Source organism: Megalobrama amblycephala, linkage group LG3, assembly GCF_018812025.1.
Source record: "Megalobrama amblycephala isolate DHTTF-2021 linkage group LG3, ASM1881202v1, whole genome shotgun sequence".
In the NCBI taxonomy this organism is placed as follows: Eukaryota; Metazoa; Chordata; class Actinopteri; order Cypriniformes; family Xenocyprididae; genus Megalobrama; species Megalobrama amblycephala.
The window spans coordinates 16,262,981-16,278,148 of record NC_063046.1 but is presented as its reverse complement, the minus strand read 5'-3'; the positions used below and the strand labels follow the sequence as shown (position 1 = coordinate 16,278,148).

At 38.2% G+C, this 15,168-nt stretch overlaps 2 protein-coding genes across 6 annotated transcripts in view; one reads left to right on the top strand and one right to left on the bottom strand.

The window, feature by feature from the left end:
• The window catches only part of herc1 (HECT and RLD domain containing E3 ubiquitin protein ligase family member 1), a 53,815-nt gene extending 44,689 nt beyond the window's left edge, over positions 1-9,126 (top strand). For all 5 annotated transcript variants that reach the window (XM_048184257.1, XM_048184256.1, XM_048184255.1 and 2 more), the window contains exons 61-78: positions 32-349; positions 464-529; positions 912-1,037; positions 1,157-1,295; positions 1,381-1,562; positions 1,670-1,825; positions 3,745-3,867; positions 3,975-4,077; positions 4,195-4,364; positions 4,489-4,627; positions 4,766-4,935; positions 5,066-5,235; positions 5,371-5,536; positions 6,103-6,179; positions 6,267-6,519; positions 7,805-7,957; positions 8,078-8,383; positions 8,462-9,126. In XM_048184257.1, the coding sequence (XP_048040214.1) occupies positions 32-349; positions 464-529; positions 912-1,037; positions 1,157-1,295; positions 1,381-1,562; positions 1,670-1,825; positions 3,745-3,867; positions 3,975-4,077; positions 4,195-4,364; positions 4,489-4,627; positions 4,766-4,935; positions 5,066-5,235; positions 5,371-5,536; positions 6,103-6,179; positions 6,267-6,519; positions 7,805-7,957; positions 8,078-8,383; positions 8,462-8,647 (3,003 nt within the window). In that variant the 3' untranslated portion in view covers positions 8,648-9,126. The remainder of the gene's footprint in view (positions 1-31; positions 350-463; positions 530-911; positions 1,038-1,156; positions 1,296-1,380; positions 1,563-1,669; positions 1,826-3,744; positions 3,868-3,974; positions 4,078-4,194; positions 4,365-4,488; positions 4,628-4,765; positions 4,936-5,065; positions 5,236-5,370; positions 5,537-6,102; positions 6,180-6,266; positions 6,520-7,804; positions 7,958-8,077; positions 8,384-8,461) is intronic.
• A 266-nt stretch (positions 9,127-9,392) lies between these two features.
• aph1b (APH1B gamma secretase subunit) lies at positions 9,393-15,051 on the bottom strand. The gene is made up of 6 exons (XM_048184263.1): positions 14,680-15,051; positions 13,156-13,326; positions 11,931-12,004; positions 11,727-11,849; positions 11,515-11,642; positions 9,393-10,360 (listed from the first exon to the last, which is right to left on the bottom strand). Exons 1-6 carry the CDS (start codon positions 14,790-14,792, stop codon positions 10,193-10,195), a joined length of 777 nt encoding a protein of 258 aa, XP_048040220.1. The 5' UTR covers positions 14,793-15,051; the 3' UTR covers positions 9,393-10,192.
• Between the last annotated feature and the right edge of the window lie 117 nt (positions 15,052-15,168).

The window sequence follows — 15,168 nt, the reverse complement described above, 5'->3', positions numbered from 1 at the left end:
TTGAGGTAATTTCCTGGTTTGTGTGTTTCAGCCTCATGTGGTGTGTGGGGAGCAGCTCATCCACAGTCCTTACATGCAGTGTCTGGCGTCTCTGGCGGTGGGTCTGCAGCTGGACGCTCTATTGTGTCATCCTCCTGTCCCACCTCATCTGGCCCTCTGCCCACCTGAGCCTGGCTCCTCCTCCGCCCCCTCCCCTGGATCCTGGGCCAGCAGTGAGTGGGCGTGGCTCCACTGCTTCTCCACCACCGTCAAAACGGCTGAGGCCCTTGTGCGCGGACACACCTTTCCTGAGTCTTTTATCGTGCCGGACCTGGAGCCCGTGGCCAAGGACAAACTGGCACTGCTTATGGTGAGGGCAATTAAACCTACACATGTCCTGTGAGACTGCCATATTTAATGATTTGATGGTGAAAAAATGGTTCATGATGGTCACAGTCTTTTTAAAAAATGTCATCACACACAGGACAACAGCAAGTGGGTGTCTGGGATAGATGAGCAGATCATGTCTTGGGCCACTTCCAGACCAGAGGTAAGAGCAAATAAAAGGGCTAGATAACATATACAAATATATATTAGTATATAATTAATATATATTTATATATCAAATATACACTACCAGATAAAAGTTTGGAATAATTAAAATTTTTATACCAAGGCTGCTTTTATTTGATCAAAAATACATTAAAAACAATAATATTGTGAAATATTACAGTTTAAAATAACTCTTTTCTTATTTTAATATATTTTAAATGTAATTTCTGCTTGTGATGGCAAAGTTGATTACTTCATTCACTGTCACATGGTCAATAATGGTAATTGCAATGTTTGTGTATATAATAAATGTTGTTATTATAATTACAAAAATTGCAAAAAAAATGTAAAACATTTTAATATCTTTTGTGAATTTTAAGGACTGGCACCTCGGAGGGAAGTGTGACGTGTTTTTATGGGGTGCTGGCAGGCATGGACAGCTTGCAGAGGCTGGGCGAAACATTCTGGTGCCAACTCTTGCTCCCTCTTTTTCTCAGGCCCAACAGGTATCACACAAATGTCTTTTTTTCGTTTTCAAATTTAAAAAGTTTTATTTTTATAATATGCTATCATACAAATCAAATAAATACAAATTTGTGTCATTTATTCATTTTTGTATTGTCAGGTTGTGTGTGGGCAGAACTGCACATTTGTGATCCAAGCTAACGGGACGGTGTCTGCATGTGGAGAGGGCAGTTATGGCCGCCTCGGACAAGGAAACTCAGACGATCTGCACGTTCTCACTGTTATATCTGCCCTGCAAGGCATGCTGCAATCATACACAAACTCTAAATAGATGTGTATAATACCCTGGAAGGTTTAACAGTGATGTGATGTGTTTTTGTGCAGGATTTGTGGTGACCCAGCTGGTAACGTCCTGTGGGTCTGATGGCCATTCGATGGCTCTAACTGAGAGTGGTGAGGTGTTCAGCTGGGGAGATGGAGATTATGGAAAACTGGGCCATGGCAACAGTGACAGACAGCGCAGACCGCGGCAGATAGAAGCGTTGCAGGGAGAGGAGGTGGTGCAGGTCAGAAACGCACCTCTCACATTCGCTCTTATTTTTAAATGCATATGCCTCCTCCTCTTCTTTTTCCTCAGGTGTGTATGATGAATTACGATGTTTTTCCTGTGCAGATGTCGTGCGGATTCAAGCACTCAGCTGTGGTGACTGCAGATGGAAAGCTCTTCTCCTTTGGTAATGGAGACTATGGCAGACTGGGACTTGGAAACACTTCTAACAAAAAGTTACCAGAGAGAGTCAGCGCACTGGAGGGCCACCAGGTCGGCCAGGTAAAACTGAGTAATACCTACAGACACTGTTGTAATATATAATAATTAGGGCTCGATTTAACATTTTATTTTTTCATAACTAATTAATTAAATTAACGTTAAAATTATTTAACACGTATAACTTACCTAGTCATCTTACATTACATACAGTTGATTGGTGACGAACAGGGCAACAACTCACTGTGTGATGGAGCCTATAGAATGCAGTTAGAATGTCCCTAAAATTCAAGATATTAGGGTAAAAATGCCACTGTATGATTTTTTTTTTTTTTTTGTCTCATACTTATATCATATGATATATTTAAGCACGAATAACAAGTGCAGTATCACACATATGGAAGTAAAATAAAGCCATATGTTTCGTCAACATGCGCTTGAACATGCTTGCACCACCTGCTGGTGACCACTGAATTTGTGGACGTGAAATAAAATGGACAGAAAATTGCCTGCTTAATATTATAGGTTGTATTTTTAAACAGAATTAATATTTTGGAAGTGAAATCTGAAATGTGAATATGGATTGTTGAATTTTTAACAATGAAAATGTGTGTGAACTGTTTTGAATTTAAATATTCACAGCTTAAATATACAACTGTGTTGAATTTCAGCCCATAAAAATGCAAGACCTAAAAATATAATGCATTAAAATAAAAGCATGGTTAATGCAATGCATTTTTTTTTTTTCAAGATGCTTTTTGTTTCAAAAACATATGGCATTATTTTACTTCCATACACACGTACTGTTTTTGTCAAGAATAGCACAAGTGCAAATGTGATGTTGATTTTATACAACAGTTCAATAAATAATAATATTGTGTTGTATGTTAGACACAATATTGTCTGTTTTTGCTCAATTTTGCCAACAAAATATTACCTGTAAAGCTAGAGCAGGACTGTTATGCGTCTCCGAGCCTCTCTCGTTTCTGATTGAATCTGCATTTTGAGTGAATCAATCGGGTGACCGCCCTAATAATAATATAATATTTTAATGTATTAGTAATCTTATTAATATCAAATATTTTGTTAATTTGTTTCATGAATGTTGTTTCATGAAGGCATTTCATTTATCCTCTTTTGCTTTTAATTTCGAGTTCTAAAACTTGATTTAAAGGTTTAAAGGCACCATGAAATCAAAATTGAAATTTTTTGGCTTTTAGTGTGAATATGTTGGTCCAAAACAATGAAAAAATGTATATTTAGAACATATAAGCATTCGAAACTCGCATTCAGTCTCTCACTTCTGCCAATATGGATCAATGATTTTGATGATGCTGCACTTCAGCTTCTCATCTGATTTTCTGTCCAATCAATTGCTCTCTAGAATCTAAAGCATTTCGCCCCCTACATTACAAATAGACGCTGAAGCTGCAGCTGAAATCGGTCACACATTTACTAGTTTCTACATAGTGCACTATATAGGGGATGGGGAACGATTAAGTGTAAATATGCTTTCCATTGAGGCAAATGGAGTCTGGTTTCACGTTAGTGTCACGCGAACCTCCGCGCACACAGCCTGCTCCGGTCCAGAGACACGTTTGCACAGAGTGGATCATATGTGAGAGTCAGCGCAGACCACAATACACATCGGACCCATTTGAATTCTGTACAGAATGCTGTATTTTAAAGCATTCTGGAGGACATTAGGAGGAGAAACGGTTAGAATGAAACTGAGGCTTTACCAAACTCAACAGATCTGTCCCAGCTGTGATATAAACAAAACGCTATTGGCTATTTTAAAAAAAGGGGCATATATCCCGTCCTGTCTTCGTGTTTCAGTTGAAATTACATCAACACTGAATAATGCTGCATGTTTCAAGACACACTTCAGTGGGCCTTTAAATTAGGCTGAATCCCAGAGTGTGAACTTTTGAATGGCACTTTACATATGTACAATTTTATTTGTTCATATCTTTGTGTAGGTCGCTTGTGGGCTAAATCACACTTTGGCAGTATCGGCTGATGGTATGACCGTCTGGGCGTTTGGAGATGGAGATTATGGCAAACTGGGGTTGGGAAACTCGACAGCCAAATCTTCCCCACAGGTACCACTACTGACACATTTATATGACAACACCATCACAAGAATACACAATTAAGCATATTACATGTCATAAACTCTTTACTAAATTAAGTGTTTGTTATTGTACAGAAAGTGGATGTTTTGTGTGGAATTGGAATAAAGAAGGTGGCATGTGGCACGCAGTTCTCAGTTGCTCTAACCAAAGATGGAAATGTGTACACGTTTGGGCAGGGTAAGTCATGTGCAGACATGGACGCATACTTGTCTCAGGGAGAAACTGTACACTTCTATAAACTGTCAAAGCATCCAGAACATTGGGGTTTTTAATGTTTTTACTTTAATGTAACAGATCGTTTGATTGGTCTGCCGGAGGGTCGAGCTCGAAATCATAACCGGCCTCAGCAGGTCCCTGCTTTAATGGGTGTGTTTATAGAGGATGTGGTTGTTGGTGCCGAGCACACGCTTTCACTCTCTTCAACTGGAGATGTTTACGCCTGGGGGAGCAACTCAGAGGGACAGGTGTGTGTTTAGTAGGGGGCTTAACAAAATATTTATGTTTGCCATTGTTTTTACGTATTAGCTGAAGAGCAGTATGGTTTGAAACAGTTTGGTATTTTACTTTTTTTTTTTTTTTTTTTTTAAGCTGGGCTTGGGCCACACCAACCATGTCAGAGAGCCGACCCTCATCAGTGCTTTACAAGGCAAAAACATCCAGCAGATATCTGCCGGCCGTTGCCACAGTGCAGCATGGACTGCACCGCCTGTACCACCACGTGCTCCAGGTACAGACACATAAACACTGGCTAGAAAATCGTAATTTGACCCAATACTTAAAATTCATTCAGTTTTACACGATTATGTAAAAAAAACAAGCATAGGTGTGATCATCAGTTGTTGAGATGAATTGTTTGTGCATTCAGGTTCATCAGTGCCTCTGCAGCTGGGCTTGCCCGTGTGTGTGCCTCCTCAGTACAGTGCCCTAAGAGAGGTCAGTATGGAGGCTCTGAGGGCCCGACTGCGCCTGCTCTACCACTTCTCTGACCTCATGTACTCCTCATGGAGACTGCTGAACCTCAGCCCCAACAACCAGGTATACACGCACTCAAACACGCACAAACATGTCATGTTTGCATCGATTTATTGATTTACTTTGAGTCTGTTGGACAAAACCCTATGAGCACTGACTGTGATGTTGCAATCTTGACTCATTTCGATTTCAGAGCTGCACATCACGCTATAATGCAGGTACGTGGGGTATAGTCCAGGGTCAGCTGAGGCCCCTGCTGGCCCCCAGAGTTTACACACTGCCCATGGTGCGCTCCATCGGAAAAACCATGGTGCAGGGGAAGAACTACGGCCCACAGATCACAGTCAAAAGAATCTCTACGCGGTCAGTCATGTTCAGAATTGTAGCCAGAACACTGCTTACACATTTAATTCCTAATCTTTGCCTACTTTTCATTAGGTGTAGAATGTAAGAACATCTTAATTTTAATTTTTTTTTTTTTTTTTTCTGTTTCCTCAGAGGGAGGAAGTGTAAACCCATCTTTGTGCAGATTGCTAGGCAGGTGGTGAAACTGAACGCATCTGATCTGAGGCTGCCGTCACGAGCCTGGAAAGTCAAGCTCGTGGGGGAGGGGGCAGATGATGCTGGAGGGGTGTTTGACGACACAATCACAGAGATGTGCCAGGTATGGTGATCCCGACTGTGATCTATATAATGTAGGGCTGTTGAAAATAATGTTAATTATTTTCTGTGATTTAATATTTTCTGTTAACATAAGAGGATGCTTTTTATTAGTGCTGTCAAATGATTAATCGTGATTAATCGCATCCAAAATAAAGGTTTACATAATATATGTGTGTACTGTGTATTTATGTATATATAAATACACACACATGCATATATATTTTTAACAAAAATATATTATATTTATATATAAAATAATAATATATACATGTAAATATTTCTTAAATGTATACATGTATGTGTGTGTGTGTATATATACATAATATATACACCGTACACACACACACACATATATATATTATGTAAACGCAAACTTTTATTTTGGATGCGATTAATTGCTTGACTGCACTACTTATTATATATAAAAAAGGGATAAATAATTTTAATGCAATAAATGCAGTCCTTTTTAAAAAAAAATCAATTGACAGCACTAATATAATCACATCAAATCATGACATCTCATGAAAAATGAACGAGTGTTTAATTGAGGCATGTCGCTCTGTATAGGAGCTGGAGACAGGAGTGGTGGACCTTCTTATCCCTTCTCCCAACGCTGCAGCAGAGGTGGGCTACAACCGAGACAGGTGAGTGCCGACAGGCAAATGTCTGAATATTGTATTCCACTAAACTCATGAACTGATCAGGTCTTCATGAACTTTGTGTGGCCTCAGGTTCTTGCTGAATCCTTCAGCCTGTCTGGAAGAGCATCTGCTGCAGTTCAAGTTCCTGGGTATTCTGATGGGAGTGGCCATCCGCACTAAGAAGCCTCTAGACCTGCATCTCGCTCCAATGGTGTGGAAGCAGCTGTGCTGTATTCCTCTCACCCTTGAGGATCTGGAGGAAGTGGATTTGCTCTACGTACAGACACTCAACAGCATCTTGCACCTGGAGGACAGCGGCATCACAGAGCAGAACTTCCATGAGGTGGAGTGGACGCCCACAGAATACAAATTTTTACAGTCTTGTTTCTCATAGGGGACATGTGCTCAATCTAACTTAGTGGTTCTCAACCTGGGAGGACAGTTCCAAGGGGGCCCCAAGATGGCTTAAAATACATGTCCTACTAAATATACTTTAAAATAAACTAAATTAAAGCTGCAGTCTGTAGCTCCAGCGGTTAATAAACAGAACTGTATGCGTCTTGCGGAAGAGCATGTAGCCGGAGCTACTTCTCTCTGTTTATGTCTGTGACGAGTCACACAGGTTCTGTGCTATTCCGCAGCGGTGCCGACCAGACCGGTCTAAAATAGTCAGAATATAAACACTTATTATTGGTGTATCGTAGTGATTTCAGGGTCAAGTCAAGTCACCTTTATTTATATAGCGCTTTTTACAATGCAGATTGTGTCAAAGCAGCTTTACAGTGATAACTGGTTTATAATTTGGCTGCACAGCAGCTCTTAAAGAATAGTGTCAATGCAGGCAGATCAAAGCACTGTTGAATAAATGTCAAGAATACTGTTGAATATCAAATGTCAAGTGTCCCCAACTAAGCAAGCCAAAGGCGACAGCGGCAAGGAACCCAAACTCCAACAGGTGACATCAGGTGGCAAACAGGTGGCAAATAGGTGTTAAAATGGAGAAAAAAACCTTGGGAGAAACCAGGCTTAGACAAAACCAGGCTTAGGGTAAGACAAAAACATGGTTTGGAAAATGGGTTCATGATGTAGACAGACCTGTCACTCATTATATATTTTTTATATTTTTTGTACATTTTGAACACAAAAAAAAGTTACGGACAGCAGCTTTAACTAAATCAATATGTAAGCTGAAATAACATTTCTTATTCTAATTTTTACCCTCAACAGATTTAATTTTTATTTAAAATCCAGAATTCCCTCAGCCTTTGAAAATCTGGATAAACTTGTTCTTTAGACCTGGAAAGTCATGAAAAATTTAATGAACTCTTAGACATGGAAGTATTTATTACAAATATAAATGTTTCTAGTAATGTCAAGCTCTAATATATTTTATCAGGTAGAAATTATAAGCAAAAATATTTTTAGAACCTTTTAATGATTAAACACAAATGACTAAAAAAGTACAATAGATTCATTGGTAAAAGTGTAAACCCTGAAGAACATTTAAATTTTAACTCCAAAACATTTTTTTTGTCATACATATGGTTTATATTGTTTATAATTATTAATTAAATAATTAAAGTTCTAGTTTCTATTAACAAAAAGTTTGTCTTTTCCTTTTTTAATAGATGATTCCACTGGATTCATTTGTTGGCCAAAGTGCTGATGGGAAAATGGTTCCCATCATCCCTGGAGGAAACAGCATACCGCTGACCTTTTCCAATAGGAAGGAGTATGTAGAGCGTGCCATTGAGTATCGCCTGCATGAAATAGATCGCCAGGTGTGTTAAACTCAATGCTCAATTGTGTTTAAATGAGTGTATCCTTTCCTCAAATATATGGGAGCGTATCCACACCTATATAATGACTTGTCACCTGATCCTGTTGTTTACGCGCGTTAGGTGGGGGCGGTGCGCGAGGGCATGTCCTGGATCGTCCCTGTTCCCTTGCTCTCCTTACTAACAGCGCGGCAGCTGGAGCAGATGGTCTGCGGGCTGCCGGAGATCAGCGTGGAGGTTCTGAAGAAGGTGGTCCGGTACAGGGAGGTGGATGAGCAGCAGCAGCTGGTCCAGTGGTTCTGGCAGACGCTGGAGGAGTTCTCCAATGAGGAGAGAGTGCTCTTTATGCGCTTCGTCTCGGGACGCTCCCGTCTGCCAGCTAACACTGCTGACATATCCCAGAGGTTCCAGATCATGAAGGTGGACCGGGTAAGAATGTGGCCACGTTTGTATGGATGGACATGCATTTGTGTTTATGTACTAATGTGCATCTCTGCTCTCTTTAAGCCATACGACAGTCTTCCCACCTCTCAGACGTGCTTCTTCCAGCTCCGCCTCCCACCTTACTCTAGCCAACCGGTCATGGCGGAGAGGCTGCGTTATGCTATTAATAACTGCCGTTCTATCGACATGGACAACTACATGCTCTCTCGTAACGTGGACAATGCAGAGGGCTCCGACACAGATTACTGACCTTATGTGCACACATAAACACAGTGTACATTAAGACTCACTTTAGTATTCAGTGCAGGCTTTTATGATTTTTATGATTACATATACATCTTAAACACATAATCAAGTGTTTTTATTTCACCTTTCATTTCTTAGCAATCAAGCAGAGCTTGGGTGGGCCGCACAATCTGTTTACACATGTACACACACACGCACGCACGTGTGTTGATTGTATATTCCTTCTCTCAACTTAATGCACAGTCTTTCTCCGCTATTAATTTTTTGGCTCTGCCTTTTTTTCAGGATATTCTGCATGAAAGTGTTTTATTTAAAAAAAAAAAAAAAAAAAATGTATAAAATGACAAAAAAGAATATTGTACATTGTGTATAATGCTTCATTAGGAAATTGTTTTACATGAGTTTCTGTATTTATTTGAATTTTTTTGAACCGCCTACACCAGGTTTCTTATGTCAGATGCAATAAATGTTTGAATCTGAAACTGCCTTTGTCACAAATTCAAAAATCAAAATAAGGGAAAAAGAAAAAAAAATGTGTGGGGTCAAGAAGTTTTTTTTTTTAGTTTGATACTTTTATTCAGCAAGGAAACATTAAATTAATAAATTAACGTTTTAGAACACAATCATGTATGAGATTGGGGATTAAATCATGATTTGATACACAGCAGAAATTATTTCCCAGCTTCTTTACAAACGCGACCAGCATTGGGTCAAATGTACTCGAAACAAAATGCACATGAAAGAATGATTACAATTAATCAAGCTACTTTATTATTAATGAAAATGTCTTATATCTTACAAAGGAAACTAAAAGCATATGAGTCCAATAAAAGTGACATCTAAAGAGACCCCACTTAGGTGTTTAATATCATTCAGAGCTTCCTGCAAAGTAGATAGAGAGTAGTGGTTTTATTGAAAAGTGGCCACTGCCTTGCTCATTCAAGCCCAAGCAGTTTAAATGCATTCAAGTACCACTGGGATAGCGATACATGGGAAAATTAAACTGCTGCCCTAGGGAAAGTTGAGGATATTTTAAAAGACAAGATTACAGACATGAATTAAAAGGACAGCCCAGTACTCCAGGGTTTGATCACAAGAGAATCTGTTCTAAGACTCATTAGCAGATGATGAGCCTAATTGGTCAGTTAAACATAAAATACAGGGGGAAACCCTGACAAGAGGGAGAATAAACTATTTAAAGGCCAAACTTATACAATACCTCATTTAAAACCTGCTACGAAGGAAAAAAATCACATATGAAAGCAGCTCTAGACATAATTCTTTAGTATAAAACACACATTCTCTCTGACATGGTTTCAGTGTCTCGCTCACACACACAGAACATGAGGTACAGAACAGAAAATGGAAGAGGAGGTAATTACAGAAAGTGCAAGATCTGCAGACATAAAATTCCTGTTACTCGGCAACCATTCGTACGCAGACTACCTAGACCATAAGCCTCCCAGAGTCCAGGGCTGCTGGCCGTGTTGTCGGCCTACTGGCTCAGTGAGCCGGTCTTTGGAGAAAGTCCTGTTTGTAGCTGATGGGTTATCTAGGCCTGTGATTGGCCAGCAGGAAGTCTTTATCTTTACAGGTGAGGCAGAGTTTGAGGTTCCTCAAAGATCCTCCAGCACATAAGTACGCCCAGGCCGCCATGATAGACAGTATGATGTAGGTTGGGATCAGACTGCCTTGATAGTGTGGGTTCACAAATGTCTGTGGGGAGAAAAAAAAAAGTAGCAATGTCTCACATGATGCACTTGTGATCAGAGCTAGTCAGCTGTATTAGTCATGTCTGTTGCTGAGTAATGCTTTACTGCGGGGTTTCTCAAATGGAAGCTAATAATTGAATCAAATGTCAAATTAAAAAGAATAAATGTGGCTGCACAATTAATTGAAATAAACTGAAATTGTGATATAGCGACGATTTAGATTAGGCACAGTGTTTTCAGCGTCAGTAAATGCTGCTTCTTACCAACTACATATCTGTATGTGCAGTAAGTTTAACAAGCATTTTGGGCACGCACTGTGTGCTAGCTTCACTTTATTTAGACATTCACACAATTTCATTAATATTATTAAATATAAATATTAGCATTGTAATTTAAAGCAAAGTAAAAAAAAAGGCTTATATATATATATATATATTTTTTTTTTTTTTTTTTTTACAGTAAAATTGTAATTTACAACAGTAATATATTATTTATATCTTATAATTAAAACAATATATTAACAATAATAAACCCTATATTAGTGCAGCCCTTTTAAAATAAAAAACAAATCAAAACAGGGTTATTATTGTTAACTAAAACTATTAAAAACATTGTTAATTGAATATATATATATATATATATATATATATATATATATATATATATATATATATATATATATATATTAGTTGAAAAACAAAGTAAACAAAAATTAGAAATGTTGCCTTGGCAATAAAATGAAATAAGTTAATAAAATTATTAACGGGAAATAAATAAAAACAAAAGCTAACTGAAATAAAAATAAATTAAACTTAAATAGCAATATGTGACAAAAAAACACATAACAAAATTACTATTACTATAAATTAAACTAAAATTAACATGAATTACATTTTATTTTAGTTTTCATTATTAAACTAATAAAACTAAAATAAAACTAAGATTAAAAGTTATCTGTTTACTTGCATGTCATGTGACCATTAACCAACATCAGAAAACTATGAACATGCAGATGTAATGTTAAATTATTAAAACTTAAAAAAAAAAAAAAAGATTTTAAAAATGTAAAATCTCAGGGTACACTTCAAGTAAATATTTTATGCCATATGTGTTCAGTTGATGATGTTTGGTACCCCTGCATGATGTGTGTTGACTTACCAGGCAGGATACTATAAGATGACTGATGACCACAGCTCCAAGAGCCCACCATCTCTGTCGCTCACACGCCTCGAAGAAAACGACCCCCCAGAACATGTGCAGCAAGATAATGGCCAGTGTCATAAAGGCTGAGGAGAAAAAGCACACACTGAACATTTGAGTCAAACTGGATATGATTCTCTGGGTTCAAACACAAACTTGCATCTCATTACCTGAGGATATGAAGTAATGCTGAGGGTCGCCATGGATACCGACAGTTCCTGGACCCAAGGAGTCTGAGAGTATGTTGACCACAGAGAACGCACCACTCATGAAGCCAAAGCCCAGACCTGATACTGCAAACCAGTGACACACATAGTTAAACAAACATCGGCCGTTTATTGCACTACAAGCAGAAGCGTGTGATGGACGTTTACCATAAGCTAGCTGCCGCATGGAGATGGGCATGGTGTCCTCCTGACTGAGCGCCAACAGGCCTTCATTTGCTTTCCTGGGAGATACAATAACAGACGTTAACAACCTCCCTCCTACACAACACCAACATTGAATGCCAATGTGAATCGCTGACGTAATCTTTAAGCTATTTAAAGACCCCACGAAACCTGATGAGGAGTTGTGTTCAGTGTTTGCTGTCATGTGCTAAATATTTCCTACTAAAACAGGAGGATTGGGTGGGATATACACTAGTGTTCTGGGGACTGATTTTTTTTTTTTTTAAAAGAAATAAATACTGTCATTAAACTGATTAAAAGTGAGAGTAGACAATTTATAATGTTAAAAAATATTTTTTTAATTTCAAAATAAACAGTTCTTTTGAATTTCTATTCATTAAATTATCCTAAAAAATGTATCATGGTTTCAACAAAAATATTAAGCAGCACATCTGTTTTCAATATTGATAATAGAGTGCCAATTGGTACTGAAATTTTAGCCAATCACAGACATATCTGATGAGCGCCTGAACACAATGGCCAATCAGAGGTTTTACGAATCCACTCAATAGCGCTCAAAGCGTCACATTTTTTAAATTTCAGTACCAACTTGGTACTACTGAAGTTGGTACTTTTGACAACTCTAAATGATAATAAGAAACGTTTTTTGAGCATCAAATCAGCATATTAGAATGATTTCTGAAGGATCAGGTGACACTGAAGACTGGAGTAATGATGCCATCACAGGAAAAAAAATAAATTTTAAAGTTATTTTAAATTGTAATATTTCACAATATCACTATTTTTACTGTATTTTTCAAACAAATGCAGCCTTGGTGAGCATAAGAGACTTTAAAAAGAAAAAAAAAAAAAAACATACTGACCCCAAACTTTTGTTTTTGTTTTGTTAAAGCAAATATGTTATAGTCATAGTCATGAACCATGATTCACTACTTCTTGGTCATTTTCATTCTAGAGGGCATTTAATTTGGACAAATTGCAACATGAGTGATCAAGATTTTTGCTTCCATTTCCACAGAAGAGTGCAAACTAACATATAGATGACATCAGAGTTGAAACACAACACAGCCCTGCCACTTAAGTGTTATATCAATACAGTTGATGCTCAAGAACACGATATGCTGTTATATTTAGGTTTATTGATTATGTAGCTCTTTTCAAACACAGAAAATGGATGGTTAATTCTTACTTCAGCAATCTGTAGTAACCATATCTGAAAGTCTCCTGGAGCAGAACAGAAAGCACGACTCCGAAAATGAGCAGCCCTCTCTGCTGAGTCGCACTGTTCTTGTTGCTGACCTGAACTGTGATGAACCACACAAGAGAGGACAGCAGCAAAGACACCAGCCAGAAGAAAGCCCTGAAACAAACACAATCATGTTACAAATACTGCTTGTTATTGCTCTTAAAGGAGTAGTTCACTTTCAAATTACAATTTCCTGATAATTTACTCACCCCCATGTCATCCAATATGTTTTTGTCTTTCTTTCATCAATCGAAAAGAAATTAAGGTTTTTGATGAAAACATTCCAGGATTTTTCTCCATATAGTGGACTTCAGTGGACCCCAAATGATTGGAGGTCAAAATTACAGTTTCATTGTAGCTTCAAAGCGTTCTACACGATCCCAGACGAGGAATAAGGGTCTTATCTAGAGAAACCATAACTCATTTTCTTAAATAAATAAATAAATAAATAAAATTTTGTAAGTTTTAACCATAAATGCTCATCTTGAACTAGCTCTCTTCTTCTTCTTCTTCTTCTTCTCTATTTGAATCCCAGCAGTGTAGACACTGCTAAGTGTATTACTGCCCTCCACAGGTTAAAGTTTGAACTAATTGCTATATACTTGCACTAGCATATTGTATATGACAGTTTAGTTCAAACTTTAACCTGTGGAGGGCAGTAATACACTTATCAGTGTCTACACTGCTGGGATTCAAATAGAGAAGAAGAAGAAGAAGAGAGCTAGTTCAAGACGAGCATTTATGGTTAAAACGTACAAAATTTTAAAAACAAATTTAGAAAATGAGCAATGGTTTCACTAGATAAAACCCTTATTCCTTGTCTGGGATCGCTGTGAACTGTAATTTTGACCTTCAACTGTTTGGTGCCCATTGAAGTCCACTACATGGAGAAAAATCCTGGAATGTTTTCATCAAAAACCTTAATTTCTTTTCGACTGAAGAAAGACATGAGCATCTTGGATGACATGGGGGTGAGTAAATTATCAGGAAGTGAACTAATCCTTTAAAGGAGTAGCTCACCCAAAAAACAAAACAAAAAACATTATTTTCTCACCCTGTTAGGGTTAGTTTGGGGTCTGTAAGAAGACTCTTCTGCTCACAACACAAGGATGCATTTATTTGATCACAAATACAGTAAATTGTGAAATATTTGGATCAATTTAATGCTGAATAAAAATATTAATTTCTACAAAAATAAAAATAAAAAATCTTACAGACCCGAAACTTTTAAATAGTTGATATAACTGAGATATTCCTTTAAATATCTTTAGGTTCCAAAGTCTCTCCATGCATTCAAAGCTGCGTGAGCTTGTCCTGTTCTAGTAATATTCTTAATAAGCTTCAGATCCTAGTGATTTCACTAAAGCAGCAGTTGTGCAGTTCTCAGCCCAGATGAAGTGCTGTATCACGGGACTTTCAGTCAGCCACACCGGGAGAGGAGGAGAGCACATCTGCCCTGATACTCACCCTGCTATGAGGAAGATCACACGCAGCGGGTCCCGGGCGATTGTAAACAGAAACAAAGAGATGGCCGGGCCGAAAGCGATGAACGTACAGCCGAAAAACACTGCCACAGTCATGATGGAGCTCGGCTAACCTGCTAATTCACTCAAATGACTGCCACTTTACCCTCGGAGGCTATAAACACACTTCATCCATGGGCGAATCATACGGCTGTCAATCGGTTCGTATAAGCAACATGGATCAAGAGTTATCGGAGCGTTTATTGTACCCGTTTTCTTCGAAATAGGTTAAATGGGTTCAGCGCTGCGCTTGAAACAGTTCAGCACAACGGCTAAGGTTACTTCCGGTTCCTAGTCATGTGACCTCGTGTGTTTCATGTTTCCTCATATTTTCATATCAGTTTTCTTACCTCACCCACTGAATTTCTTTTCTAACCACCATTATTTAACACTCCCATTGTCCTACGAAACTTGAACCACAATTATTTAAAAA